The following is a 27,894-nucleotide window of genomic DNA, read 5'->3' as shown; positions in this document are numbered from 1 at the left end:
GTACCTCCAAACCTTAACACAATAACATGCAAAACAATGGGGTGATGAGAGTAGAAAGGTCACAACAAACAGGACCCAGTGGAGCGCTAAAGAATATATCAACTCACCCTTTTATAAAGGGATGTAAATGTAGAAAAATCTGGAGGGAATGAGATATAATGGAAATAATGGTGTAGTATATCTGGACTAGGTGGATAAGGAGAGAAGAGTTATATGGTAACAAACTCACATGGTACAGAGCCTGAAAGAGATAGGCTCAAATCATAAGCGCAGGGGTATTATAAAGCAAATACCAGGCTTCTTCAATGGCTGTGTATCAATCCTCAGAGAAAGGGAGAAAGAAGGACAATGGACCAAAGTCCTAGTGTATTATCCTCAACACAAAAATGGATCTGAACAAATACAGAAACTTGCTCACCTTTAAATGAGCCAATGCGAACTGGGCTCTCAGTTAAATGGACAATGTGCCTTTAAGAGGGCACTACTCTTCTTGTTAGCAGGAAAAGTGGATGCAGGTCAAGGACTCAAATTTAAAAAATAAATTTATTGTAAAACACTTACATAAAAATCAAATAAAAAGCTCCCATAAATAAATGGTGCAGAAATGAGTCCTCTCCCGAGACGCGTTTCACCTTGTACAAAAGGCTTTTTCAATCGGTGTCCTGCTTGAGTTTCCCGCTGGTTTAAATACCCAAAGAGTCCTTTTCTATTGGTTAATGATGTCTTCCGGTTTACCGAACACAACGAGGGATATTACCATCAGCTGTTGTGTAAGTTCGTAATACCGGAAGTGACGTATCGCGTTTACCGCAACGTCACTTCCGTTTAGATCGTGGCCGCCATATTAGTCATTGGCAAGCCACGAACTCGCTCATTATATCAGTGTATTCAACATAGCATAGATGAACATGAAGGAAAAAAAGAAAAAAGGAGATCAGTTTGCATCTTGACTCCATACATATACTCGATAAGACAATGACACAAAATGAATAAATGTGCAAAGGGAATATAGTAGATTCCCCTCAGTTAAACAGCAACATCTCTTTGCTGTGTGAATTGATTACCATTGTAACCTATTGCATCAGATGTTAAGTGCGAAAGTAACTGCCCAACATCACTTCCACTTTAAAGGGATATACAATCAATTCCTTTTCATTGAAATATACGTGTATAAATAATGGGAAAATTACACACACATCAGATAATCTAGTAGATAGTCGTATATATACAATATTTACAAAAAATATTCAGTAGTGTCATTGTTTTAAAGAGGTACAATAGTAGTTATGTATCTTACAACAGTAAATGTAGTGAACAACATAGCAACCCATCATAGTAGAGATCATGGGATAGCTGAGATGAAAGGCAGAAAAAAATAATAAAAACTAAACCTATAAAAAATGACAAAGCTCAAAGTCTTGATTAAGACCTTTAGGGTGTAAAGTATCTAAATCAAAAATCCATTTCATCTCAGCTTTACCCATTTTTCTCACTAAGTCATCACCTCTCCAATCTGTGACTACTTTTTGGATTCCCATAAATTGTATACCTTTCGGGTCACTGTTATGTGTATTTTTAAAGTGAAATGATACATTGTGCTTTACAAATCCATTTCTTATATTTCTGACGTGCTCTTGTATTCTCACCTGCAAAGGGCGTATTGTCCGCCCGATGTACAGGAGTCCACAAGGGCACGTCAGCATGTATATTACTCTTTTGGTATGGCAGGTAATGATGTCCTTTATTTTATAATTCCTTTTGGGATTATTAGGGTCCGTAAATTCCCTAATTACTCTTTTGGGATTGCTGGTGTTCCTACAAGCCCCACAAACTCCGCAACCATAGAAACCTTTAGACTCCTTAAAGGGGTTTGAAATTGCATTGACTCTAGTTGAATTATTATTGGAGAGACTGTTCCTTAAGTTGGAGACCCCCCTATAGATAATCTTAGGTTGTTCAGGTAGGAGGGTATTTAATATCTCATCATTTTTAAGGATAGGCCAGTGTTTCTGGATTACTTTTTTAACTTGTTGGCTCTGTATATTGAAGTCGCAAATGAAGGCCAATTCCCTATCTGTAGAGGCTGTTGGTTTTACTTTATATTGTAAGAGAGATTCTCGTTCTCTGAGACTTATCTCCTTATAGGCATTATCTAGTAGCTGTTTATTATAACCTTTGTCCGAGAAGTCTTTCATGATTTTCTGTGATTGATTGTGAAACACAGTAAAATCAGTACAATTACGTCGTATTCTGAGAAGTTGTGCCTTCGGTGCGTTAAGGAGCCAGGGTGAATAATGGCAACTATTGCCCTCGATGTAACTATTTACATCGACCTTTTTAAAAAAGGTACTGGTTTTAATGGTGTTATTCTCGATAAAGATATTAAGATCTAGAAATTCAACTTTATTTTTACTGCTGTTTTTGGTGAGCTTAATACCCCAATCATTATCTTCAATAGATGAAAAGAAGAGGTCAAGGGATTCACTGCTGCCCTTCCAAACGAAAAAAATATCATCTATGTAACGATGATAGGACACCAGGCTTGCACCCCACCTACAGTCGCCAAATATGAACAGATGTTCCCAGTATGACATGAATAAATTGGCGTAGCTGGGTGCAAACCTGGTGCCCATCGCCGTTCCACAGATTTGCAAATAGAATGTCTCATTAAACCAAAAGTAGTTGTTGTGAAGTATCCAATTGATTCCTTCCAGAATGAAATCAATCTGGGATTGCGGAAAAAGATCAGATTTTTCAAGAAAAAACCTGGTTGCTTCGCATCCTTTATTGTGCTGTATGATGGTATACAAGGAATGAACGTCAGCTGTGACTAACCAGCAATCTTCATCCCATACTACATCTTTAAGGACTTGAAGAACATTGATGGTATCTTTCAGATAACCTCTACATTTCTTGACTATGGGCTGTATACATTGATCAATGTACTGGGAAAGCCTGCTCGATATAGATCCAATCCCCGAAATGATGGGACGTCCTGGGGGCTTAGTAAGATGTTTATGGATCTTTGGCAAATAATAGAAAACGGGGATCCTAGGATGGTGAATATTAAGGAACTCTGATTCCTTTTTATTCAAGATACCCTCTAATTTGCCTTTATCTATCAGTCTAGTGTAACTGACCTTAATTTCGCTGGTAGGGTCCCTATTTAGAACAGTATATGTTGTGGTGTCTTCAAGTAACCTATTAGACTCCACAATATAGTCACTCTTCTCGATAAGGACAATCCCCCCTCCCTTGTCGGCAGGCTTAATGACCAATGTGCTGTCATTTTTAAAATTCTTAAGACTGTTTCTCTCTTGAAAAGTCAGGTTATATTCATTTTTCCCAATGGGTCTAATGCGTTTGATGTCCCTCATAACCATTTTCTCAAATGTTGACATCTCATCAGAGATGCAGAACTTGGGAAAAAAATGAGATTTATCTTTCAGTTCCGTATGTACAAATTCATCACTTATTTCACTTGACGTGAATGTTGGTGATGGTTTTTTATGAAAGAACTTTTTTAGACACATTTTTCTCTTAAACCTGTTTAGGTCCAAATAGGTGCTGAATTTATCTAATGTTCTAGTCGGGGCAAATTTGAGGCCCTTTTCGAGTAGTGATAATTGTGGTTTGGAAAGCACTCTATTTGTAAGGTTAAATATGCCATTATTAATTATTTTTAGTCTCTTTTTCCTCTTTTGAAAAGATACTCCTCCTCTAGTTCCCCTTCCTCTAGGGATCTCCTCCTTTTTCCCAGTGGGGAGCATTTGTACCTCTCCCTCTCTTGGAGTTCCCAAAAATCCTCCTGTCTTGGTGACCGATCTAAATGTGAGAATCTGTTATATAGAGGAACACTCTCCTCCTCTTTCCTCTTGGGTCTACTAGAATTTGATTGATGTTTATCAAAATATGCACCTGTTTTTTTCTCTCTATACATATCCCTTTCATTGGGGTGATAATTCCTTTTATTTTTAGGAGAAACAGGATTGTTTCTACCATAACTGTGGTTCTCACTTGGTCTATATCTGGATCTATTTATGGTTGTTGTTCGAAGTTCTTTGTGAAAAGGACGATCCCTATTAAGATCTTTCCTACCAGAAAAATCTTTATAGGTGTTGGAATGGTAGGGTCTATTCCTATCAAAATTATTCCCTTTGGGATGTTTAGTTATTCGGGGATCATTTATGTTGTTATGGTTATATTTAGAATATGTTCTGACTCTATTGTTGGCATAGTCGTTTTTGTCCCTCAAGTATTTTCTTTTTTTGGTGTCGATTACGGCTTTCTCCATTTTTTCAAGATTATTTTTTATATCCTCTGTGATGGAAGTATATTCTTCTGAGGACGTGTTATTAATTAGATAATTCTGTAATTCATCTATTTTTTTATCTAATTTCGCCAGATTATATCGGCGCCTCTCAATGATTAAGTCCATTAATCCGAAGGAAAAACTTTCTAATTTGTTATTCCATTCGGTCATAAAATCTTCCTCCTCTTGATCAAAGGATGGATCCTTTGAAAACCTTAGTCCCCTCGGTGTGATTTTCTCTCTATTGTATTTTTCAAGGGTTGCTATTTCCCATTTATTCTTAATCTCTTTACCTAATGTTTTTTCTAACATAAATCTACAATCTTGTAGTTGTATTTTCTTAGATTGATTGATATTAATAGTATCATGTTCTTCATCGTTAAATAGAGCATCAATATTTTTACTGCATCTATTTCTGTTTTCAAATAGCGACATTTTACAATTAGCAGCCTGCACAGGTACGGAGGTAGTTTAAACAATAGAAAATAGTAACAAAAAAACCGTGCTATAGAGGCGCTCAAACAATGATGAAATGAAGAATCTAGTATGACTAAGCAGCTCAACACACGTGAAGGTACCTCCAAACCTTAACACAATAACATGCAAAACAATGGGGTGATGAGAGTAGAAAGGTCACAACAAACAGGACCCAGTGGAGCGCTAAAGAATATATCAACTCACCCTTTTATAAAGGGATGTAAATGTAGAAAAATCTGGAGGGAATGAGATATAATGGAAATAATGGTGTAGTATATCTGGACTAGGTGGATAAGGAGAGAAGAGTTATATGGTAACAAACTCACATGGTACAGAGCCTGAAAGAGATAGGCTCAAATCATAAGCGCAGGGGTATTATAAAGCAAATACCAGGCTTCTTCAATGGCTGTGTATCAATCCTCAGAGAAAGGGAGAAAGAAGGACAATGGACCAAAGTCCTAGTGTATTATCCTCAACACAAAAATGGATCTGAACAAATACAGAAACTTGCTCACCTTTAAATGAGCCAATGCGAACTGGGCTCTCAGTTAAATGGACAATGTGCCTTTAAGAGGGCACTACTCTTCTTGTTAGCAGGAAAAGTGGATGCAGGTCAAGGACTCAAATTTAAAAAATAAATTTATTGTAAAACACTTACATAAAAATCAAATAAAAAGCTCCCATAAATAAATGGTGCAGAAATGAGTCCTCTCCCGAGACGCGTTTCACCTTGTACAAAAGGCTTTTTCAATCGGTGTCCTGCTTGAGTTTCCCGCTGGTTTAAATACCCAAAGAGTCCTTTTCTATTGGTTAATGATGTCTTCCGGTTTACCGAACACAACGAGGGATATTACCATCAGCTGTTGTGTAAGTTCGTAATACCGGAAGTGACGTATCGCGTTTACCGCAACGTCACTTCCGTTTAGATCGTGGCCGCCATATTAGTCATTGGCAAGCCACGAACTCGCTCATTATATCAGTGTATTCAACATAGCATAGATGAACATGAAGGAAAAAAAGAAAAAAGGAGATCAGTTTGCATCTTGACTCCATACATATACTCGATAAGACAATGACACAAAATGAATAAATGTGCAAAGGGAATATAGTAGATTCCCCTCAGTTAAACAGCAACATCTCTTTGCTGTGTGAATTGATTACCATTGTAACCTATTGCATCAGATGTTAAGTGCGAAAGTAACTGCCCAACATCACTTCCACTTTAAAGGGATATACAATCAATTCCTTTTCATTGAAATATACGTGTATAAATAATGGGAAAATTACACACACATCAGATAATCTAGTAGATAGTCGTATATATACAATATTTACAAAAAATATTCAGTAGTGTCATTGTTTTAAAGAGGTACAATAGTAGTTATGTATCTTATGAAACGCGTCTCGGGAGAGGACTCATTTCTGCACCATTTATTTATGGGAGCTTTTTATTTGATTTTTATGTAAGTGTTTTACAATAAATTTATTTTTTAAATTTTAGTCCTTGACCTGCATCCACTTTTCCTGCTAACAAGAAGAGTAGTGCCCTCTTAAAGGCACATTGTCCATTTAACTGAGAGCCCAGTTCGCATTGGCTCATTTAAAGGTGAGCAAGTTTCTGTATTTGTTCAGATCCATTTTTGTGTTGAGGATAATACACTAGGACTTTGGTCCATTGTCCTTCTTTCTCCCTTTCTCTGAGGATTGATACACAGCCATTGAAGAAGCCTGGTATTTGCTTTATAATACCCCTGCGCTTATGATTTGAGCCTATCTCTTTCAGGCTCTGTACCATGTGAGTTTGTTACCATATAACTCTTCTCTCCTTATCCACCTAGTCCAGATATACTACACCATTATTTCCATTATATCTCATTCCCTCCAGATTTTTCTACATTTACATCCCTTTATAAAAGGGTGAGTTGATATATTCTTTAGCGCTCCACTGGGTCCTGTTTGTTGTGACCTTTCTACTCTCATCACCCCATTGTTTTGCATGTTTGAAAATGCATAGTTTCGCTCTGCTATTATGGCAAGGCAAACCAGTTATATGTATTATCTGCGCATCAAAAATAAAGAATTAAAAAAAAAAAAGAAAAGATAAATGTACTTACATTTTTTATTTTTTTTTTAAACACCCTCCTTTCTAAAAATATTCTGCACTTGCGCGAAAACTGGGGGGCGGTAAGGAAATTTTTCCAGCAAGAAAGATGCATTCGTGGGCGGTTGGTAGAAAAGGTTGACTGCCCCTGGTGTAAGCGAAATCATTTGAATAAATGCATGCAAAAATGAGTGTAAGTGAAATCATCATAGTACCGAAATGGTTATTTAATCTTAATGCTGCCACGTTAATCTGAATGCTGCCACGTGGAGTAGAGACCTCACTTTTCCTTTTGGTAAGGGAGCAAGATAAATATATAAGAAGAACTTAAAGGTGGAATTAGATTGTCCGCAGCTTACTGGTGCAGCTCATTTTATTGTGAATCAACTCCAAGGACATACACACTGAGAGAGGACTTGTTTCTATTTTGCCTTCATGGTCTTTATGAAATAGTAGACCATGCCAGTGGGAGCTGCATAATTCAGTTTTGCTTGATGCTATTATTTAACAACAAATCAATAATCTCTAAAATATGGCTGAAACTGACTTTAGCATCTACCTAGATGATAAAAGATACTGCCTCTCATTATCTGACTAAAATTATGTTTGCCTCGTCTAGGTGCAAAAATGAAAAACAAGTTAATGGCTGCAAACCTCAGTACATCTTTATTAAACACTCTCCAGCACTTTCAGCCAATCACCGTTGTCGAGGGATAAAAATAGCACTGATAATGGCGAAGTTCAAATGTCACGTTATCAATTCCTACGAGAAAGGAGCAGTCTCTGGCTGCGATGAAGTGCCTCATTTTTTTTTGTCATACCTCACCTAAATAGTTTTAAATGAAACTGGGGAGATGGTGCCTGAGGCTTTCAGCAACATAACCCCTACACTAAGATGTAGTAGTTATGGTGCATACCGTGCTCCACTCAGGTGATGTTTTCCAAATGATTTATAAGAGGACAATTTTACTGTAGGCCTGATCCCTAAAATGCTGATTGCATTTGCCTATATTACTTGAATCCAGCTGAAAAACCTTATCATGTCTGTAGAGAAAAACACAAAAGAGTAATTTAAAGAATAATTATACTTGTTTTAATTTACTAAATAAATAACTGACATTTTCTCAGTTGTGCTTCACCTACTTTTTAACTTCCCCGTCTGCCAATTTATCAAAACTCCTCTACCGGCAAATAACATCATATTCAGAATTAATTATCTTGTTTAATTTTTATCATAAAAAACGAGACACCGCATTCAGCATCGTCTTTGAAAAAAGAATCCATTTCTTACCATCATGAGTAAATAACCGGGAATATCAAATCAATTTCTGCCAGTTTACTGCAGGCAGGTGTCTAATAAAATTCACATTTAAAAAGATGATTATTACCATGATTAATAAGGAAATGCGAATGAAGTCATTTGGCAGATATCAGAAACTTTTATTCAAAAAGTCTACATAGCTATACAAGCCAGTATGTCTACATCCTAGATCCTGACATATGTTTAATTTAATCTATCAAAAATGTAGTAATGAGGTTTTAGAACTGAAACATAAATTCCTTCAAAATTTGTCTAATAAACATTAAAAATAATACATAAAAACATGCGCACACGTTTCATGGATTTTGGTAAATAAAGCGCATGCTACAAGTTGGTGGTTCTATATCAACATATTTGCCCACCTATATTCAGCCAACATTTTAGGAGAGAGCTATGGGGTACATGTGAAGGATAATCTACTTTGTCTGGGACTCCAGAGGGCTTTCTTTACAGATATTTAGCTTATTAACAATGAGTGTCGGGGTATAGTGTATTTTCATGGACTAGCCATGTACCTTGTCACATGCTCCCAACCTGTTACCTACCGTCACCCAGTCACAGTCACCCAGCCATTCATCCTGTCACATACACCTATACAATCTGTTACGCATCTACAGCCGCCAAAAAACACCCATGCTACATAGTTTCTAAATATTGTCCTGAGTTTAGAAATACCTAATGTTAACATGTTTTTAGCTTTTTTTTGCAAGTTAGAGGGCTATATTTTTTTATTTCTATATATATATATATATATATATATAATTTCATTCTAAGTGTATTTTGCTATAATTATATATATATATATATATATATAAATATCAAAATACAGTTCGAATAAAATTACATATATATATATATAATTTAAAAAACTGTTTTAATAATTTTTACATTTAATTTATTTTATTTACTTATTACTTATATTTTATAATATATATATATATATATATATATATATATATATATATATATAATATATATAGTTCTTATATATATTATATGTATATACGTGTGTAATTTAGTTATAAGTGTATTTTTATATTAATATATGTATATATATTAATATAAAAATACACTTAGTAAGACATTATATATATATATATATATATATATATAATGTCATACTAAGTGTATTTTTATATTAATATATACATATATTAATATAAAAATACACTTATAACTAAATTACACACGTATATACATATAATATATATATATATATATATAAGACTATATATATATATATATATATATATATATAAGGCCTAATTTGCCAAGGGGGGCTGTCTGGGCTGTCAGACAGTCCCCCCCAGACTGGGAGCAACATCGATCGCCGGCTGGGGAATGGTGGCGATCGGATAAGTAATAGATTTGCCACGGACGTACCTAGTCAGTTGAATGTCATTCATGAAAAACTATTTGTGGAAACATATATGGAATACATGTAGAAATTGTTGGAGCCACAGGCAGAACTCTTAATCTTGAAGCATGCAAACATATTTGAGCATGGCCTTGTCATTTACTTGATTTTATATCTGCATGGCGCTTTAGAGACAGTTAATTCAGCCAAACAGCCGACCGGCCCAAATTTAGATATATATCAATTCAGACAAAACCGAATGGGTAAGTCTAGTAAATAAATACATTCAGAATAAGTATAAGATGCTTACAAAATACATACTTTTCTGCAGACAACAGCAAAACACACACAAAAAAGCTAGTTATAATACGCTGGCGCTCTCTTTATCCTTTTCCTTTTTACTTTTGTATGACAACAGTATTTTGATATTCATGAGTGAACTTTGTTGACTTTGTATTTGAACAATACCCTTGTAAGCTTGAATGAACAAAGCAGGCTCATGGTCTTCTCAAGGATGCTTGACATTCATTATGTCTCCGATTGTAAAAATGTACTTAATTAATGTTGTGAATAACGTCAAGGCAACAGGTGTACACTTGAAAAATGTCATCATACCTTTAACCCCTTAAGGACACATGACATGTGTGACATGTCATGATTCCCTTTAATTACAGAAGTTTGGTCCTTAAGGGGTTAAGATGGACTAACATCCATTTTTAAACTGCTTGTTTAGTTGGGGGTTGCAGTAAAAGTAGAAAACGTTTGAAGACTATTCTGTTCTGCATGTATTTGCACAGTGAAAAAGCATAATAGTGAATAATAGTGTCACATGTTATTGTGCTATTATTCTGTTCCATGTTATTGATCGTGTTTTTCCATTTTACATGAAGGACTGGTGGATGCTATTGTCTTCGTGACACCTGAGGATTCTGGGCTGCAGCACTATCTTGTAGACACAAGCAAATTAAAGTGAATCTTTCATGACACGTTTTAAAGGATGATAGTTCCTTAAAGGGACACTATAGTCACCAAAACATCTTTGGCTTAGTTAAGCAGTGTTGGTGTATAGATCACATCCCTGTAATATATTATATGTTCTATTTAATTTAAAATAAGTTTTGTGGACTATTAAACGTTTAGTTTATGGCTAGGCATGAAGATGGTCAATTCATTAAATATGCAATAAATTATGAATTTTGACTATGCATAAGCAAGTTTGAGTCCTAAGCAACATTGGAGAAATACACCCTCAGTGTCACATCCAACATTCCATATATGAGTCAAATAATGGCGCTCTTGCATTCTGTTTGACCACCAGATTAAAGCAGGAATATTGGGATACAGAGATCCTGCCTTCTCTCCGAAAAGAAGCATCTATTGCTACTTCAGTTTCTGCCAACCTTTCAATTTGCTCACCAAATTCACAGACTTGATTTGAAAATCCTGGTTATACTCCCAGCCATGAAATGTTTCTCTATAATAACACATTTACACATCTTCAAACAAACAGTCAGGAACAAATGAACATAAAATAACACGCTTGTGTTTAGCATTACATGTTTATTTGCACATATCCTACAGCTGTATGTTTCCTTTTAGATATTCTTAGCGTTGGCCAATTTTGAAAAGAATGACGACGGGGAAGAACTATCCATTATTTACAAATGGAACCCCAAAAAGGGAAAATTTCTACAGTATCAGAAGATAAGGACTTACAGCGCTCGAGATTGGGAGGCTTTTCAAATAGATGGAGACACCTTCCTGGCTGTTGCCAACCACAGAGAAGGTATATAATACATCTTATTGTGATGACGCTCATAGATTTATTGGGAATTCAAATCAGGAGCTCCAGAAATGGACTGAGTGTTAATAGTTCTCAAAATATGAGCGTGGCCGGATGACGTTTTATATTTAATGCAAATTTTTAAAATGTTTTTTATTTATTAAACTAGTATTGGAGTTCATTATTTTGTCCATAAAAGGGTTACTTTGATCACAAAAAAAGCCACAAATTAATTTGATAAGAAAATATTGAAAACCAATCCAGTGCCTATCAATCCTACAAAGAGAAAGGCTTGTTTAGTTTGTTAATGCATTTTGTGAAACCTGTTATAACCCCAGTGCTGCAATTTCTATTAGATTTCAATTCCCTACATCCTTCTGAAGTTGAGAAAATGGACACAATTAAATTTGGTAATAATTTAATTTACACCACAACAAGAGCAAAATGTTAAACCTCCAAATTGTTCTTTGTGATAAAATACCTTTTATTTGTATTATCGTATAAGAGGCTAGATTAAAGTTGCAATGACTAATATATTGTTTATCTATTTGGAACAAAGTTCTGAAAAACCTTTCCTATTAAAATGTTTGTAGCTTTATCGCGAATTGAATTAATGTGACTAATGCCTACCTCGTCCTTCCAGGTAATAACCACAATATCAACAGTGTCATTTACAAGTGGAATTCAACGACTGGACTATTTGAGATCAACCAGACTATTCCTACCTCAGGAGCTTATGACTGGGAATTCTTCAGTATTGGACCTTATTCCTTCCTTGTTGTAGCAAACACATTTAATGGCACATCCACTAACATCCAGTCCCATATCTACATTTTTTTGGGGGACACCTTCAGGCCCTTTCAATCGATCATGGTAAGCAATATTTTATTCAAATTCTTACTATTATCAAAGTTTTCATTTTTATTTTCACATCTGTTGTCTTTGTGGGAAAGCAATATGTTTCAGACTTAGGATTTGAGAAAAGTCAAACAGTTCACTAGCCAAACAATATATTTGGTTTGTCTTGGCCAAATCGCACTAGCATTCATCAAAGGTAAATCTACAGAAAGTCCAAGAGTGAGTACAAAGATGATCCAGTTTTCTACAAATGGTACCAGCAGATATGAGTGAAAATTAGTTTAGGTGCCCCTTGGGCTAAGCGTGGAAGTAAAATCTTCAACTTAGTGCAGCCTAGGGGATGATAGCCATTCTGTCCTCTACAGATTTTCTGTAAAAAAAATAATGGATACATAGAAAATAAAATCAATGTCACTGAGTTGTAAATCACGGGATTGCTTGCATTGTTCTATTTAATGTATATATTTGAAGCCCACTACAAAACGTTGTAGAGGATTTAAAAGGAGTAAATGCTAATATTTGAACACTAGAAATATCCTACATTTCTTTCTAATGGTGGTCTTGTAAGAGATACATTGTTACTACCTGCATAAAAAAATACTCATCACTATTGCTAAATATTTCCCTTCCATGAAGTACGCTCTTAATGGAAGGGATATGGGCTGGGTAAAAGTGTTTTCAGAAAACCATTATAACAGTATGTGTGTTTGTTTTATATATTTGTAGTGATCTGTATTGAATGCCTTTAAGTAGACAGGTTATTACTAAAAGTTTATCTAATAATGATTATCTCTGTATGATTGAGAATTTTATGGGACATTCGGATAACCAAAAATATGCTTAAAGGGACAGTAGAACTTTATGACAAAAAGTTGCTTATTGATGTACTTTTGCACCATATTAAATACCGCGTTACTACCAATGTGTGTTATAATTAAGCATTTGGAAACAAATCTCTTTGTGTCAAACTATTTTAGGACACCAACATCTTCAAATATCAGCAGTGTGAAACATTTGACCAAACATACATGATGCAAACAAAGATCTTACTATCTCTTTAAGTAATTATATATTCCCATGGTTCCAAACAACAGGACATAGTAACTATGGGGGCCTAAACAGTATTTCACATAGTAGTGCAATGACTGTACATTACTATGTCTGTATAAGCACTGCTTACGGAGAAGCACACTTTAACATTTTGCCCCATGGGAGTACTTAGAGTGTGGGGTACACTGACTTGTGTTTTGGTCCCATAACATGGACAGGAGATGAAGTATACTATAACTCCCATTTCTAACAGCCAGGCCTTGCTTTCCTAAGAAGGATGTGAATTGCAGTCAGCAGCATCATTGTTGTATCCCTAGCTGCTAAACAGTCCCATAGCCTAATGAGGAGGCTGGAAATTCTGTGGACTGTAAGTGCCATCACTCTCAGCCAACCTAAAGCAGTACATATAAACGTTAGGGTAAACTAGCTGAACTAATATTTCTGTTTTATCCTAATTGTTGTTTTTTTTTTAAAACTTGTTTTCCAATTCACCACAGCTTGTTGTTGAATGATTAGTCTGAACGAGAGCTGTAGTTTTACCATAAGAAAACAATGGAAAGTAAATGTCAGCACCCAATAAAAAAAAATAAAAAAATGTTTTTTTTATGATTTTCTCCTACTTGTGTTGAAGTGCTACCATGCTAGCTGCTGTTACTTTGGATTGGCTAAAACGCGAGGCAGCATGCAGTGTAAACTGATCTGCAATTAACTTCACAGGCTGACCTTGAAGGAAAATATATGTTTTCCAAAAAGCATTTTTTTTAACCATTTTCACTATTTTATAGCCATACAAAAAAAATAATTCATAGAAATGGATTTTTCTATTGGTTTGTCATGCAAAAAAAAGGGGATGCACATTATTAAACCTAAGAAACCAAGTAGTATAGATTGTAGGAAAAGGTCAGTTAGGAAGTAAATTCCAGCTTAAATTAAATTAGTTTTAAATTTAATTTATTTTATGTTGTCCAATGACCTTGCCACCATATTATTATTTTTAAGATTCATTATATTTGACAAATACATAACAATTCTGAGGTGTAGTCAAAATAATAATATTAATAACGATAATAAAATATATACAATAATTATACAAAAATACATGTAATATTAAAGGGCAAAAAAAAGGTAAAATGTATTCTCTCTTTCATGTTGTTTATAGATAGTGCAGGAAAATAATCTAAAATAAACAATTAAAAATAGAAACCTTTTCAATTTTCTAATGCTGTTGATGCTCAAGGCCTGATCAACAAAGGGCTGAAGTTCCAATCCCGCAAGCTGCCTTATTTTTTGGGTGTGTGTGTTTTTTTTTTTATAGTACTATGATGTTTTCTTTAAATGCTAGCGTGGTGTCAGGCCAGCTCAAATACCTTCTCTGGTCTGTCTGTGCATCACAAGAAGCACTGTCTATAACACCCACGTTGTCGAACGTCAACTAAGTGGTAATGTAATGTAATGGTAATCCCACTGCTTATTTTAAGAGAGAATGTTTTATTTGCAGAACGTGCAGATATTTTGACCAGAAAGGTGGACGATTATCTTAAAGTTGATTGTCCTGTTTTCCCTAGTTTTACTATGTCCCCGAAAGTCCATAAAGTTAGTGATTCTTATATTCCCAGAGGGATTATAGCCGGTATAGGCTCATTTAATGAGCACCTCTCAGAATTAATTTACGTCTTCTTACAACCATTGGTTAGGAAACTTGGGTCCTATTTGACGGACTCAGGTGAAGTTATATCTGGCTTTGAAGATATTCATTGTGTGGATACCTATAAATTGGACATTGGATGTGGTGTAATTGTACACTAGAATCCTACATAGTTTAGGCCTTAGAGTCATTGAATATCATTTTATAAAATAGGGGATTATGGGGAAGAACTTATTGATTTCATTTTGAGATCTTCTTAATATGTATTGATATTAATATTTATTGACTCACAATTACTTATTCTTTGACTAGGCCTTCTACAGCACTGCTATGGGAGGATAGTCCCACAACTTTCCCGGTTGCATAGCAGAGTCATGGGGGATATTGGGAAAATATATTATGGTGTATAGACGCTACATAGATGATCTGCTTGTGGTCTGGTTGGGTAATTGGGATCAGTCCATAGAGTTTGTGAAACAGATTAATCAGAATAAGTTCTTGTGCCGTTGGGTTATCAGCAGCTTAGGATAGAGTCCCTGTCCGGCGGCTGATCCTGGCTGGTAACCAGCTCCCACTGTTAAATAGTTAGCCGATTCCCTGGCTGGGCTTCCCCCTGCCTTGTGTAGAACGTCTGCTCCTGGTCGGCAGTGTACGATTTGGGGTGTTGAGGGACCATATGCTGTGTGAACGTGGTTCTAATACGGCCCATAGAGACTGTCCTGCGGCTGTCAAGGTGCGGCCCGTCAAGCCTTGCTTAGGCCGGTGCGGCTGGCTGAGGTGTTGCTGGGGCTGGTCAGATAATCTCCCAACCTGCTTCCCTTGTCTAGTAGAGGTAGGCCTGCTCGTGCGGTGGGTGGTAGAATGCTTTCGCCCCTTGGTGCACCGTTTGGTCTGTGCGGTTACGGGTCTTGGGGTTCGCCGCTGGGTCCCAGTAGGTAAGTGCGGTAGGCTCATGCGGACCCTTGTGGTTGCTGCGGGGGCCCAGCCTGGCGGTTGCTGTGGTGGGCTCCGCTTTACAGCTTGTGTTACCCGCCGGCCCTGCCTGCCTGTGGTATCCCTTACAGGCGGTGCTTGTGTGTGGCCTGGGGGTGAGTTTCGGTCGCTTGGTGGGCTTTCTTGGTCTCCTCCCGGGTCTGTCCCTGAGAGAGGCCTCCACACCTGCCTATCCCTTGGGGTTGTGTGCTGCTGGGGGGTTGCTTCGACGCTCCGCTCGTTCTTCCTTGGGGTGCTCTTGTCAGCGGCTAAGTGTGTCCCCCTAGCTTCAAGCTTCTCCCAAAATGCGGTGAATATTTTATTCAGTCGCATTTCGGTTTCCCGCCATGCGTTGAACTGGTCAGCGGTGCTGCAGGTGTCTGCCATTTTGGAGGCTGCAGGGACTTTGGGCTTGGGACCCCTTGGAGCCTGTGCTGGCTCGTTGCTGTGCTGCAAGGGTATGTAGGGATGGACCGGGATGACCCCCACCGGTCCGGGGGGGGGGACAAGAGCTCACCTCCGAGCGCCCGGCTTGGTGTCGGCCCCAGGGAGCGGCCGTCTCCCCGTTGTCCGCCATGCTGGTAGGCCGCGCCGTGGTTTGAGCTCCGTTTTTCGCTTGTGAGGTGTCGGTCAGTTTGTCTCGGTGCCCTCTCTCACGTAGCGGCCCTTTAGCCTCGATTAAGTGCCGGTTTGGCAGCATAATTCAGCCTAGTGTGCCCAGCTCAGCAGGAGCCGCCGAGATAAACGTCCTCGTGGCTCCGCGGTCAGGCTCCGCCCCCCCAGAATAAGTTTAATGTATCATTTACTGCCAATGTAGAACTTTAAAAGGTTCAGTTTTTGGACTTAGATTTAGAATATCGTAATTGGTCTCTGATTAGCATTGTAAGGTTTGTAGCTGGAATACTATCTTGCATGCCGAATCCTGTCACTACTAACATACAATTAGGGATATACCCGTCGGCCAATTAGTCCGTATTTGGAGGAATTGAACATTGGTTTAGGATTTTTATTAGAGAGTCATGTGCCTTTAAAGAGACACTTGCCAAAAACATGCCAAAAGTCTTTTGAAAAGTTATATTCAAGATTTTGAGTGAGAATCATCGTTTTGTGAAGAAACTTGTTATGGAACATTCTACCATCCATAGCTTGTCTCTCATTGTTAGAGAAACTGAAGATATAGCTTCTACCATTTTCAGGAGGGATAATATTCTGGTGTTTGTGACTAGAACATTAAAAAAATGTGGTCCTCGGTTTTATTCAATCAAGAGAATTTTTAATAAATATTATCCATTTTTATCAGGTGACAAAAGGTTAACAAATATAATTGAGTATGGGTGTAGAGCAGTGGCTAGATGTGTGCCTACATTAGGTGATATATTGTCACCATCTTTATTTTCATCAGTATCCAAAAGTGGTACTTTATTGTTGAATAAGAAAGGTACATATAAATCTGGTACTAAATGCTACATGACATGTGCCCATATTTTGGTAAGTGACAGTTTCACTAGTTCAAATACGGGACAAATCTAAAAAAACATTGACTATATAAACTGTAATACTATGAATGTATGTGATATATTTACTTACTTGCACATATTGCAAGAGATAGTATATAAAAATAACAGATATTAAAACATTGTATGTAAGAGAACATTAATTCTAAAGTGGATACTATGAATCTGAATCCATCCCCTGTAGGACATTTCAGGCAATACAATGGGCTAATGTTAAGTATCTCCAAAAACAAGGTTTTCAATTAGTGAAATTAAAAAATAGAGCAGGTGATAAAAATAGAACTCTGACATATTTAGAATCAATAGATTTTTTTATATGCATAATACCTAGGGTGTCAATATTTGATGTGACTTGTTATGTGTACCAGAATTAGATTAAGTATATTTATTGGCTTATTACCAGTTTTGGATATAGTTCTTTTATTATTATTAATTTTGTATTTTGTATATATATATATATATATATATATATATATATATATATATATATATATATTCGCAGTGCCATGAGTAGGGGCAATTCTACTAGCAGCCAGTGGCTACTCACGGTTGTAAAAAATATCCTTGCAAAATACAATAACAGGCGGGTGCCCTAAGTGGTAATGGGTGGGACTTAGTGTCCCCCTTGCCCCATCCATTAGCGGCGAGTGAGGAGCACTGGGTGATCATGGAGGGAACCTAGTGACCCCTCCAGCCCCCACTCATTAGTGGCGAGTGGGGGCCCTAAATGATAATGAGGAATGGCCTGGTGTCCCACCCAAACACCACCCATTAGCAACCGATGGGTGACCTATTGTCCTCCCTAAAGCCCCCACTCACCGGAAAAAAACTCCATCTTCAACCGACAAGAGCTACACTCAGACAGAGATTTGCAGGACGGGAAAAGCTTCTAAAGAGCGATCTCATTGGTTGACTTAAGCCGAATCTTAAAACTTGCCTGTCAGCCCTATATTTGACCATGTAAATTCCAAGGCCCAATTTTTGGGTCCCATGGATCGTGTGTACGCCACTGCATGGGGGGAGGGCATAGTTGTACCGTGGGACATCACAACATACAAATATGTGTGCTATATTGCAGTAAAAGCCAATAGTATTATGGCACAGTTACAATGTGCACTTGGAAAATAACTACATTTCTTATTTTCTCACATTTATTTTTTAGATTTTATTCATATTAAATTGTTTCATATATAAATGTTCGATGTGAAATTAAATCCCTATTTCTCCTGAATAAAATGTTATTTGATTGTGGGTGCACCTAAAATGAAAGAGGTAAATTATAGTGGACAGACATATATTTGATTCAATTTAGTTTTGGTCAAATTTGATTCAATTTTGTTTTGGTCAGAACTTGTACAATTGCCTCTGCCCTTGAGTGGTTAACATGCTACTATTCTCTTGTTAATTACTGACATTTACTAGAAGTATACATTAAATGCATTAACCCTGTTTACAGTTGCATTCTCTAGAATTTAAAAGGGTAGTAAAGCCAGTGTTTACTGTGTACTGCACAGTCACAGAACGTTGATGATCTTGTGTTCTAGCTTCTTAAGTACTTCTTTGATGAAAAAGATAATAGCAGGATAATTTGCATTCATCTAAATTATGTACAGGGAGTGAATGTAAATACACTACATAATGGAAAGAAATAGAATGTCCAGAAACTTAATTGAATAAGTAAAATCTATGAGTTTTAAGAGGGTGTAATTAGAGAATTAGAAATACACACATTAATACTGCTCAATATGCACTCGTGCGGACATGCTCTGCATACATTATAAGACCTGGTTTATAGGAAATCTGTTCAATATACAAGGCACATCCAGTAATAATCAATCCAAACAAGATGTACATATTCAGCTGCAGGGGGATTTTCCAATATTGATTTGGCTGTCAACAAGGTTATTAGAAGCAATGGGACTGCTTAATTACGAGTTTTGTTTTGCTAGTTTCATTAGGTAAGGTGACTAGACCTGATCATTAATGCAAGAATAATCTGGAGAAAGTACTCATAAAGGTGTTAAAGGAATACAATAAACTGAAACCCACTGTTTCAGTGATATGCCACACCATCCAAACATTCAAATGCGTAAGCAGCGTTCGTTTTGTAAACACTTACCCTCAAATGTAAATGGGGTTGTTATCAAGTGAATATGAAAAAAGGTACAATAGTATAGCATTGTTGTGACAGTAGAAATGAATATATGAAGTGGGTAATATGAAACTCACATTTTATTGAGCCTTTTAGCGATATGGGCTCTAATAATCTGTAAGCTCGTTTGAGCAGGGTCCTCTTCAACCTATCGTTCCTAAACATTGGGTTTTCATTTACTAGATATATTTTATTTGCGTATTTTGAGATATACAATGAGTGTTACACAACTTCTTTTATATATTATACTTTTTTACTTTGTATTAAGCACCTTTGTTTGCACACTTTTTTGTCACAAAGGTCTTAAAAGACCCCTATAGGCACCCAGACCACTTCAGCTCAATGAAGTGGTCTGGGTGCCAGGTCCATCTAGTGTTAACCCTGCAGCTGTAAACATAGCAGTTTCAGAGAAACTGCTATGTTTACACTAGGGTTAATCCAGCCTCTAGTGGCTGTCTCACTGACTGCCGCTAGAGGCACTTCCGCGCTTCTCACTGTGAAAATCACAGTAAGAAGATGCTGGACGTCCAGGGCCGGAGCTACCTGCCAGGAGCGCCGGCCCCCCTAATGCTGCAGCCGCCCGAGCGCTCTGCAGAGAGCCTCAGGCAGCTGCAGCTTTGCCCGGGCTGGTGCGTCCATGAGGGTTCACCGCCCGGGCGCAGTATGAGGAGAGGGGCTGACAGGAGGGAAGCGCTCAGCGCTCCCTCCTGTCACTCCCTCACTGTAGCGTGGCCGAGCCCTGTATGGTCCGCGGGTACAGGGAGCATCTGTCTCCTGTACCCGGCCGGACTAACAGGAAGTGCACACTGAGTGTGCACTTCCTTTTAGTCCGGCCGTGTACAGGAAACAAAAGCTCCCTGTACCCGTGGACCATACAGCTCTCGGCCACGCTACAATAGAGGTGGGGGGAGAAAGAGAGTGGGAAGGAGGGAGGGGGGAGAAAGAGAGTGGGAAGGAGGGAGGGGGGAGAAAGAGAGTGGGAAGGAGGGAGGGGGGAGAAAGAGAGTGGGAAGGAGGGAGGGGGGAGAAAGAGAGTGGGAAGGAGGGAGGGGGGAGAAAGAGAGTGGGAAGGAGGGAGGGGGGAGAAAGAGAGTGGGAAGGAGGGAGGGGGGAGAAAGAGAGTGGGAAGGAGGGAGGGGGGAGAAAGAGAGTGGGAAGGAGGGAGGGGGGAGAAAGAGAGTGGGGAGGAGGGAGGGGGAGGAAGAGAGTGGGGAGGAGGGAGGGGGAGGAAGAGAGTGGGGAGGAGGGAGGGGGAGAAAGAGAGGAGGGAGGGGGGAGAAAGAGAGCGGGGAGGGGGGAGAAAGAGAGCGGGGAGGGGGGAGAAAGAGAGCGGGGAGGGGGGAGAAGGAGAAAGGGAGGGGGGGGCGGCAAACTTTACTTTTGCCTAGGGCGGCAAAAATCCTTGCACTGGCCCTGTGGACGTCCATAGGAAATTAATGAGTAATGCTTTCCTATGGACTGTTTGAATGCGCGCGCTGCTCTTGCCGTGCATGTGCATTCAGCGCTTATGTCAGCAGAGGGAGGAGAGTTCCCCAGCACCGGGGGAGCCCGTCGCTGGAGTAAGGTAAGTGTTTATCCCCTTCAGCCCAGCGGGAGTGGGACCGTGAGGGTGGGGGGGACCTAAAGACCCTGTAGTGTCAGGAAAACAAATGTTTTCCTGGCACTATAGTGGTCCTTAAATACGTTCATACATTTGGTATATCTTTTGCATTACTCTACTAACATGGTGGAGCTGGCAACGTTTGGCTTGGGGGGCATGTACAGTAATGGCCTTAAAACTGACAGATCAGAGTGTGGATGGTCCTACTCGTGTGAAGTACTCAATATCTGAATTTGACAAATGTAGGCTGCTGGAGTTGCAAGGTTTACACCATATATCCCTGCAACGTCTTCAAGACCTGTGCTGCATAACTGAGCATTCAAAGAGACCTGTGCATGCATAGAAGACACCGACTGTTTCCTGTTACTACATTGTCACCAAGGGAAGACAAACTGTTTTTATTAAGTAGTAATTTGGAAGCACCTCATAATCTGGTCATCTGATAAACTCCAGATATTGCAGTCTCCCGTGAAATATCCCAGTGGGCCAGGGCCTTCATAACATGATGATCGCAGGTCACCAGCCCATTCACAAACCTACACAGTGCTTGGCTAGCTAAGACCACGCTCAATTCTTACCTGCTGCCCCACTCCTGCAGTACTGTGCCATCAGATATCACAATGTACTTCCTGCTAGTTAAATCCACACAATAGAGCTTCACCTTGCCAATCGCCCCATGCTAGTGTGATAACCAGTAGGGAAATCTATATGTATATATATGATAGGAAAAGAACACCAGAAATATGATAACACTGAAAATGGCAGATGAAATTTAATGTAGAGAAATGCAAAGTTATGCACTTTGGAGTCAAGAATGCACAAGCAACTTACACCCTAAATGGTAGTGAATTAGGGATAACCACACACGAGAAGGATTTGGGAATTGTTATAGACAACAATTTAGGAAGCAATATGCAATGTCATTCTGCAGTTGCTAAGGCCAGTAAGGTTTTGTCATATATAAATAGGGGCAGAAATTCTCGGGATGAAAATATAATTTTGCCTTTTTATAAATCACTGGAAAGACCACACCTTGAATATCCTTTGCAATTTGGGGCACCTGTTCTAAAGAAGGATAGCATGGCACTAGGAAAAGTGCAGAGATGAACTATAAATTTGATAAAAGGAATGGAGCATTTTAGTTATGAAGAAAGGTTAAAAAATCTATAACATTATACAAATATTTTTTTTTCAAAGTAAGCGCAATAAGGATATGGAATTCTCTGCCTGGAAAAAGGTGGTTTTATCAGAGTCCATACAGATGTTTAAACAGCATTTGGATAAATACTTGCAAAAAAATAACATACAGGGATATCATTTCTAATTAGTGGGGTAATAGTTGCTTGATCCAAAGAGATATTTGACTGCTATTTTGGGGTCAAAAGGGACTTTTTTCCTAGTTTGTTGCAAAATTGGAAGCGCTTCAGACTGTGTTTTTTGCCTTCTTTTGGATTACCGGAATAAACCTATGTGAGGAAGGTTGAACTTGATGGACGCAAGTCTCTTTTCAGCTATGTAACTATGTATGTAAATACATCAATTACAGCAAACGAAAAAACAATATAAGAGTAAACAAAACATGCCCATTGTAAAATTTTAACTGAACTGTTTAGCTTTATAAAGTACAATATAAAAAAGCACAACTTATAACTACTTTTGTGTGCTGATTTAAAGGTTCCCAAATCAGACAGATCCATTGGTTTGACATTTAGTTGGAAAATTTGTTTGTGATATTGAATGTAGTAGACATAAATAAATTATAATAATAACAATGTGCCTAAAGATTGCCAGTATTGACAATTCTATTTTTTTGTTTGTTTCTTCTCAGACATTTGGAGCTTCAGACTGGGAGTTTTTCAGAATTCAGGACCGTTTTTTCCTTGTTGTTGCCAACAGTCACAATTACAACATAGGCGCCGGCACACAAGAACTCAAAAATTCATACGTTATCAATTCGACTATTTACGAGCTTAATATTACTGGGCAAGTGTTTGTGAAGTTTCAGGATATTCTTACCTACAGGTATTGTACCACAATGGTTAAAACATTTGTAAACTTGCGAAAGTCTTGATGTGCTTTGATTGATACAATCCTGATCGTAAGCAGAAAACAGTGATAGACTGTAGCTGAGAGTCATTTAACAGTAGTTTTTCTCATTCCGTTATCTGATATAGCTGAGCATCCCATCAGAAATAAATTACTTTTTATCTAAATCTAAAAGGAACTCTCTGGGACAATTAAAGAACTTCCAAATAAAAAAAAAATAGCAATTTTGATTACAAGAGGCATTAGAACGATCAAATCAGATCAGAACACATTTCACACTCTTTTGAAACACTTGGATAATTTATAATGAGGTGAACAGCTGCATGGATGACAAGGACACCTTCATGCAGATAATGACATGTACTCTATACCTTATTCTAGGAAAATCACCAAATATACTAGATAAATGTACTACTTGCCTGATGCTTGCTTCTGGCATTTACACATCGTTGCTTGTGCTACATAATTTTTCATTAATTAACCCATACCTATCTAAGCCAGTCAGAACCGCACTTTATTCATGATCCTATCTATATGAAGAGGGCTGTCAACCTTTGGCCAGGGATGGTGGAGGGGGCAAACTCAGGACCTTAACTTCCATACATATTTTTACGGATCTCTGTGTAGATGGTCCTAATTATACAGCACAAATGATATGTTGGTTTGACATTAGGTGTGACATTATCAGTATGAACTGTGCAGTACGATGAAGCCCTCACAGAAATACCTGTGCATGGCTAAATGACTAACACATGGCTCTATCATCACAAATATTGAAAACAAAGAATCAGCTGTCAACTCAGTGGCTAATGCAATTAAAAGGCTCTATTTTATTGAGCCAGAGGTTCTGGTTAGCCACAGATTAATACGACATTTTGGCCATAGCCTGGCTATGAACAAAACTTTGCACTAATCTGTTGCTATCCTGAACCTCTGGCTAAATAAAATAGAGCTTTTTAATTGCATAATCCACTAAGCTACCGGCTCATTGTTCATATTCAATATTTCCTTTGGGGGGGTTCACGGTTCCTCCTTATTCAGTAGAGAACCAGGGATTGGAACCTTTTTACTTAGTCTTCATGACATCTTTTCTCACTAATGTCTCATCTCATGCTGGGGGGGCGGGGGGGGGGGCACACAAGGGTAAGTGTCCAGAATGCACTAGGACAATGCAGGGAAAGCTTCGGCAGCGCTCCCTGTATTGTCATAAAGACTGAGGGACAGCTTGGTGGCTGTTAGTGAGTCTTTTCTAGGCAGGCAAACCCACTATCCATCTACTGAGTCTTCCATTTAAAAAAACACATATTCAACTTCCTCAGTCGATCTCTCTCAGTGAACTCCCTAATATACATCCATTGTTTCTGTTTCTATCTCCTTTCTCTCTTTGTTTCCTTATATATTGCTGTGCTTATATATTGCTGTGTTGAGTGTGTCCATCTCTACGCTTGATTATATGAAATGTTACCTTCCTCTCCTCTCATCCAATATATCTAATTTTAGACCTGTTTCCTTATTCCTCTGTCTTTCTCCCCCCTCCCCCCCTCATCCCTTATGTCCTTTCTGTCTCTGTCCACATTTAATTTTCTAATTTCCAGTCTATCCATTTTTCTTTCAATTTCACCAACTAAGTCTATTTTTATCACTGGCAGTGCTGTGGACTGGGAGTTTTTCACAGTTGGGGAGGATTACTTCCTTGTAGTGGCGAATTCCTTTGATGGCAGCTCCTTCGCAGTCAACAGTGTTATATACAGGTAAGACTGTGATATAGCCATTAATATGTATGAAGATCATAGAACCACTGTGACAGTGACAACACTGAACTTAACTGAGAAGCGTTTACATTACAGATTCACCTTTAAAAACTAATCACCACATTAAGTGTATTGTTCTTTCTTTTCCAAAAAAATGTTTAGAATTTAACTCAATAACTAATGAGACATCTACAGCATGGATAGCATAATTGCTGGGCTTCATGATATCCTACTTCATTTTAATAAAATCTTGGACCCATGCATGGTGACATTCCTCCCCTTCCTTCACCTCATTTCCTACATCTAACCTCTTCCATTCTCCTCTCTCTGCCATTTCTTCTTCTGGGTTTTTCTTGTATACTTTTTGTTTTTATTGATGTCATTTTAATAATGGAATTCACTCTGCTATTCTCTTTCACAGGTGGCAGGGATACGAAGGGTTTGTGGCTGTCCACTATCTACCTACATACGGCTGTCGAGACTGGGAAGCATTTAACACCAGCTCGGGTTCCTTTTTAATGTATTCCAGTGCCAAGGAGCCCACCGCTAGGGTTCTAAAACTCAAGACTCTATAAATTCGCAATAGACTGTGGTCATTGGACAATCATCCATATTACGTTTTTCCAGATTAATGGTGCATGCCTGGTTCTACTTGATATCAACAACAAGAATGCAAAATAATACTATTTTCATGTATAAATTGTAGAGATGTAAAATATAGAGCTGTCTGTAGAAATGTAAAATAACTATAATAATTACATGAACAGTGGAAGGGAATAGCATACTTTATTTTTAATGTAAAAAGCAGGAATTTGAGGAAATGTTAATATATTCTATATATATCTTTACTGTTCTCAAAGTGCACCTGTGCTTTAAAAGGTCTGGTTCAAGTACAGAAATAAAATACAACTTGTACATTGCACTAGACAATTTGTTAGAATATATTTTTATCTAAAGTTTTCTTTTGTTCTGCTACCTCAGGATCCTTGTTTGCCCACAATGCATTGTTCCCAAGAAAGTATTGTGAGATTTCTAATGGTGCATTGCTTGTAAAACATAAGCTAACTAAAGTTTTCACTTGTAGGCTGAAAGCATATTTTTCAATAATAAATATGGTTGAAGAGAAACACTTGCTTTACCAAAGTGGCTTGACTTGTGGCCTTACCAACAAATTTACATAGATAACTTCACAATATTAATCGTCCCTTGTAACATAACTACCAATCAAAATCAGGGATTTGTTTTGTTCTGAGCAGCAGTTTGTCTAAATTCAGGTGATCAGTCAAATTCCCGAATACTGAACCGAAAGTTAGCCGAATCACAAAACAATCAACTTACCAACTGCCGAGCATGTTTGTTTTGCATTTCTGAATTCCGCCTGTGACGCAAAAATAAAATAGATGATTGATGGGAAAGAAGATGACTGAAAAGTTATTAAATATTAATTTTATTCACAGATCAAGTGAGAATTGAGCAACAGAGGTGAAAAAATTAGGAGCAGTTAAATATCACGTATATTTAAAAATTCTCTATTTTTGTCAATCCATATTTGTTAAGTATATCATATTTCATATCAATATAACTTTTTGAATCTGTTCCCCTCCATTGGCTACTTGATACTTTTACTTTTTATTGTTACTTATCTGACTTGATCTGTGAACCAAATGGTAGGAAAATGCTTCTGTCAGTGTACATGAGAATATATAATAATATATATATTAGCAGTACACTGATTGGCTCATTTGCATGCCCTTTTGGCTAATCTAATAATTTTTTTTCAATTGGGTTTTCATAACAAAAATTCTGACAAGCCGAACTGCAAAATATGGCCATCCTGAAATGTTTTTTTTATTTTTGGAAAAAAAATGTTTGGCTGAACCAAATGTTGTCATCGTGCACAAGTCTACTTCCCATATGTATGAACCTGAGTCTCTCCACTCATTATCTTGTTTGAACCTCTCTCAATATGTCAAACACATTTATTGCATTTTAAACAGAATATATATTTTGTATCTTATTAGTGTACATAAATGAGATACAGTGGTTGTCAGGTTTGAGATGCACGGAATAAATGTGGCTAAAAGGCCCATAGAGGAACAGTAACAGTCTAAATATATGAACAGAAGTAAAGTGTGAGTGTAATGCACATATTTTCTTTCTTTTAATTTGCATCCATGTCCCTTTTGACCATCAATTAAACTACTATAGTCTGTGATTGGGTTTATCTTCCGATGGGGTGTGTGCAAATCAACCTGTCCACAATTTGTTAGAGTAGAACATTGTATGTGCACTAGCCTGCACACACTGCTTTCAACCATTGAATGGGAGTAGAACGCAAATAGTGGAAATTGTATAAATAATATGTGTTAATTTAATGAAACTATTCTGGTATATTTGTGAATGAATATTTATAAATTGTTGATATTATTGTGTTGGTATCTATGTTGTACCTGGTTGTGTATGATCTAATCAATACAATATATAAATCCATGCAATATTGTTGTCATATATATTTTTCTGAAACATTCTAAACTTTTGTAATGCTTTCTCCTAAACTATCAGGTTACAGAGACAAAAACATATGGGGAAGACTAAAGTAGATGAATTGTTACCCGCTTGTGTAGAACATAATGTGCACTAGGGGGAAGATGGTAAAGAGAGCGGTATGCAGCTCTGAACAGCACTATCCTGACCTCATTGAGAGAAAATCAGTCATTTTAATTGGATTCAGTAGGGTTTCAGTTTTGAATTTAAGAAATAACCCTGTTCTGTTAAAGGGACACTATAGGCACCAAAACAACTTTAGCTTAATTAGGAAATTTTGGTGTACATATTATGTTCCTGAAGTCTCACTGCTCAGTTTTCTGCCTTTTAGGAGGTTAAATCCCTTTGTTATACAGCCCTAGGCACATCTTCCTGCATGTGACTTAAAAATGTGAATTGTCCAGAATTCAA

At 37.7% G+C, this 27,894-nt stretch overlaps 1 protein-coding gene across 1 annotated transcript in view; it reads left to right on the top strand.

Moving 5' to 3' along the window:
* Positions 1–26,209, top strand: part of TSPEAR (thrombospondin type laminin G domain and EAR repeats) — a 112,010-nt gene extending 85,801 nt beyond the window's left edge. Inside the window, exons 8-12 of the mRNA XM_063429910.1 lie at positions 11,168–11,354; positions 11,995–12,224; positions 22,971–23,164; positions 24,838–24,939; positions 25,361–26,209. Of these exons, the coding sequence (XP_063285980.1) occupies positions 11,168–11,354; positions 11,995–12,224; positions 22,971–23,164; positions 24,838–24,939; positions 25,361–25,514 (867 nt within the window). The 3' untranslated portion in view covers positions 25,515–26,209. The remainder of the gene's footprint in view (positions 1–11,167; positions 11,355–11,994; positions 12,225–22,970; positions 23,165–24,837; positions 24,940–25,360) is intronic.
* Positions 26,210–27,894: the final 1,685 nt, after the last annotated feature.

This window comes from Pelobates fuscus, chromosome 8, assembly GCF_036172605.1.
Source record: "Pelobates fuscus isolate aPelFus1 chromosome 8, aPelFus1.pri, whole genome shotgun sequence".
Taxonomy (NCBI): Eukaryota; Metazoa; Chordata; class Amphibia; order Anura; family Pelobatidae; genus Pelobates; species Pelobates fuscus.
The sequence above is the reverse complement of the archived record's forward strand: the minus strand, read 5'-3'. Positions and strand labels throughout refer to the sequence as shown.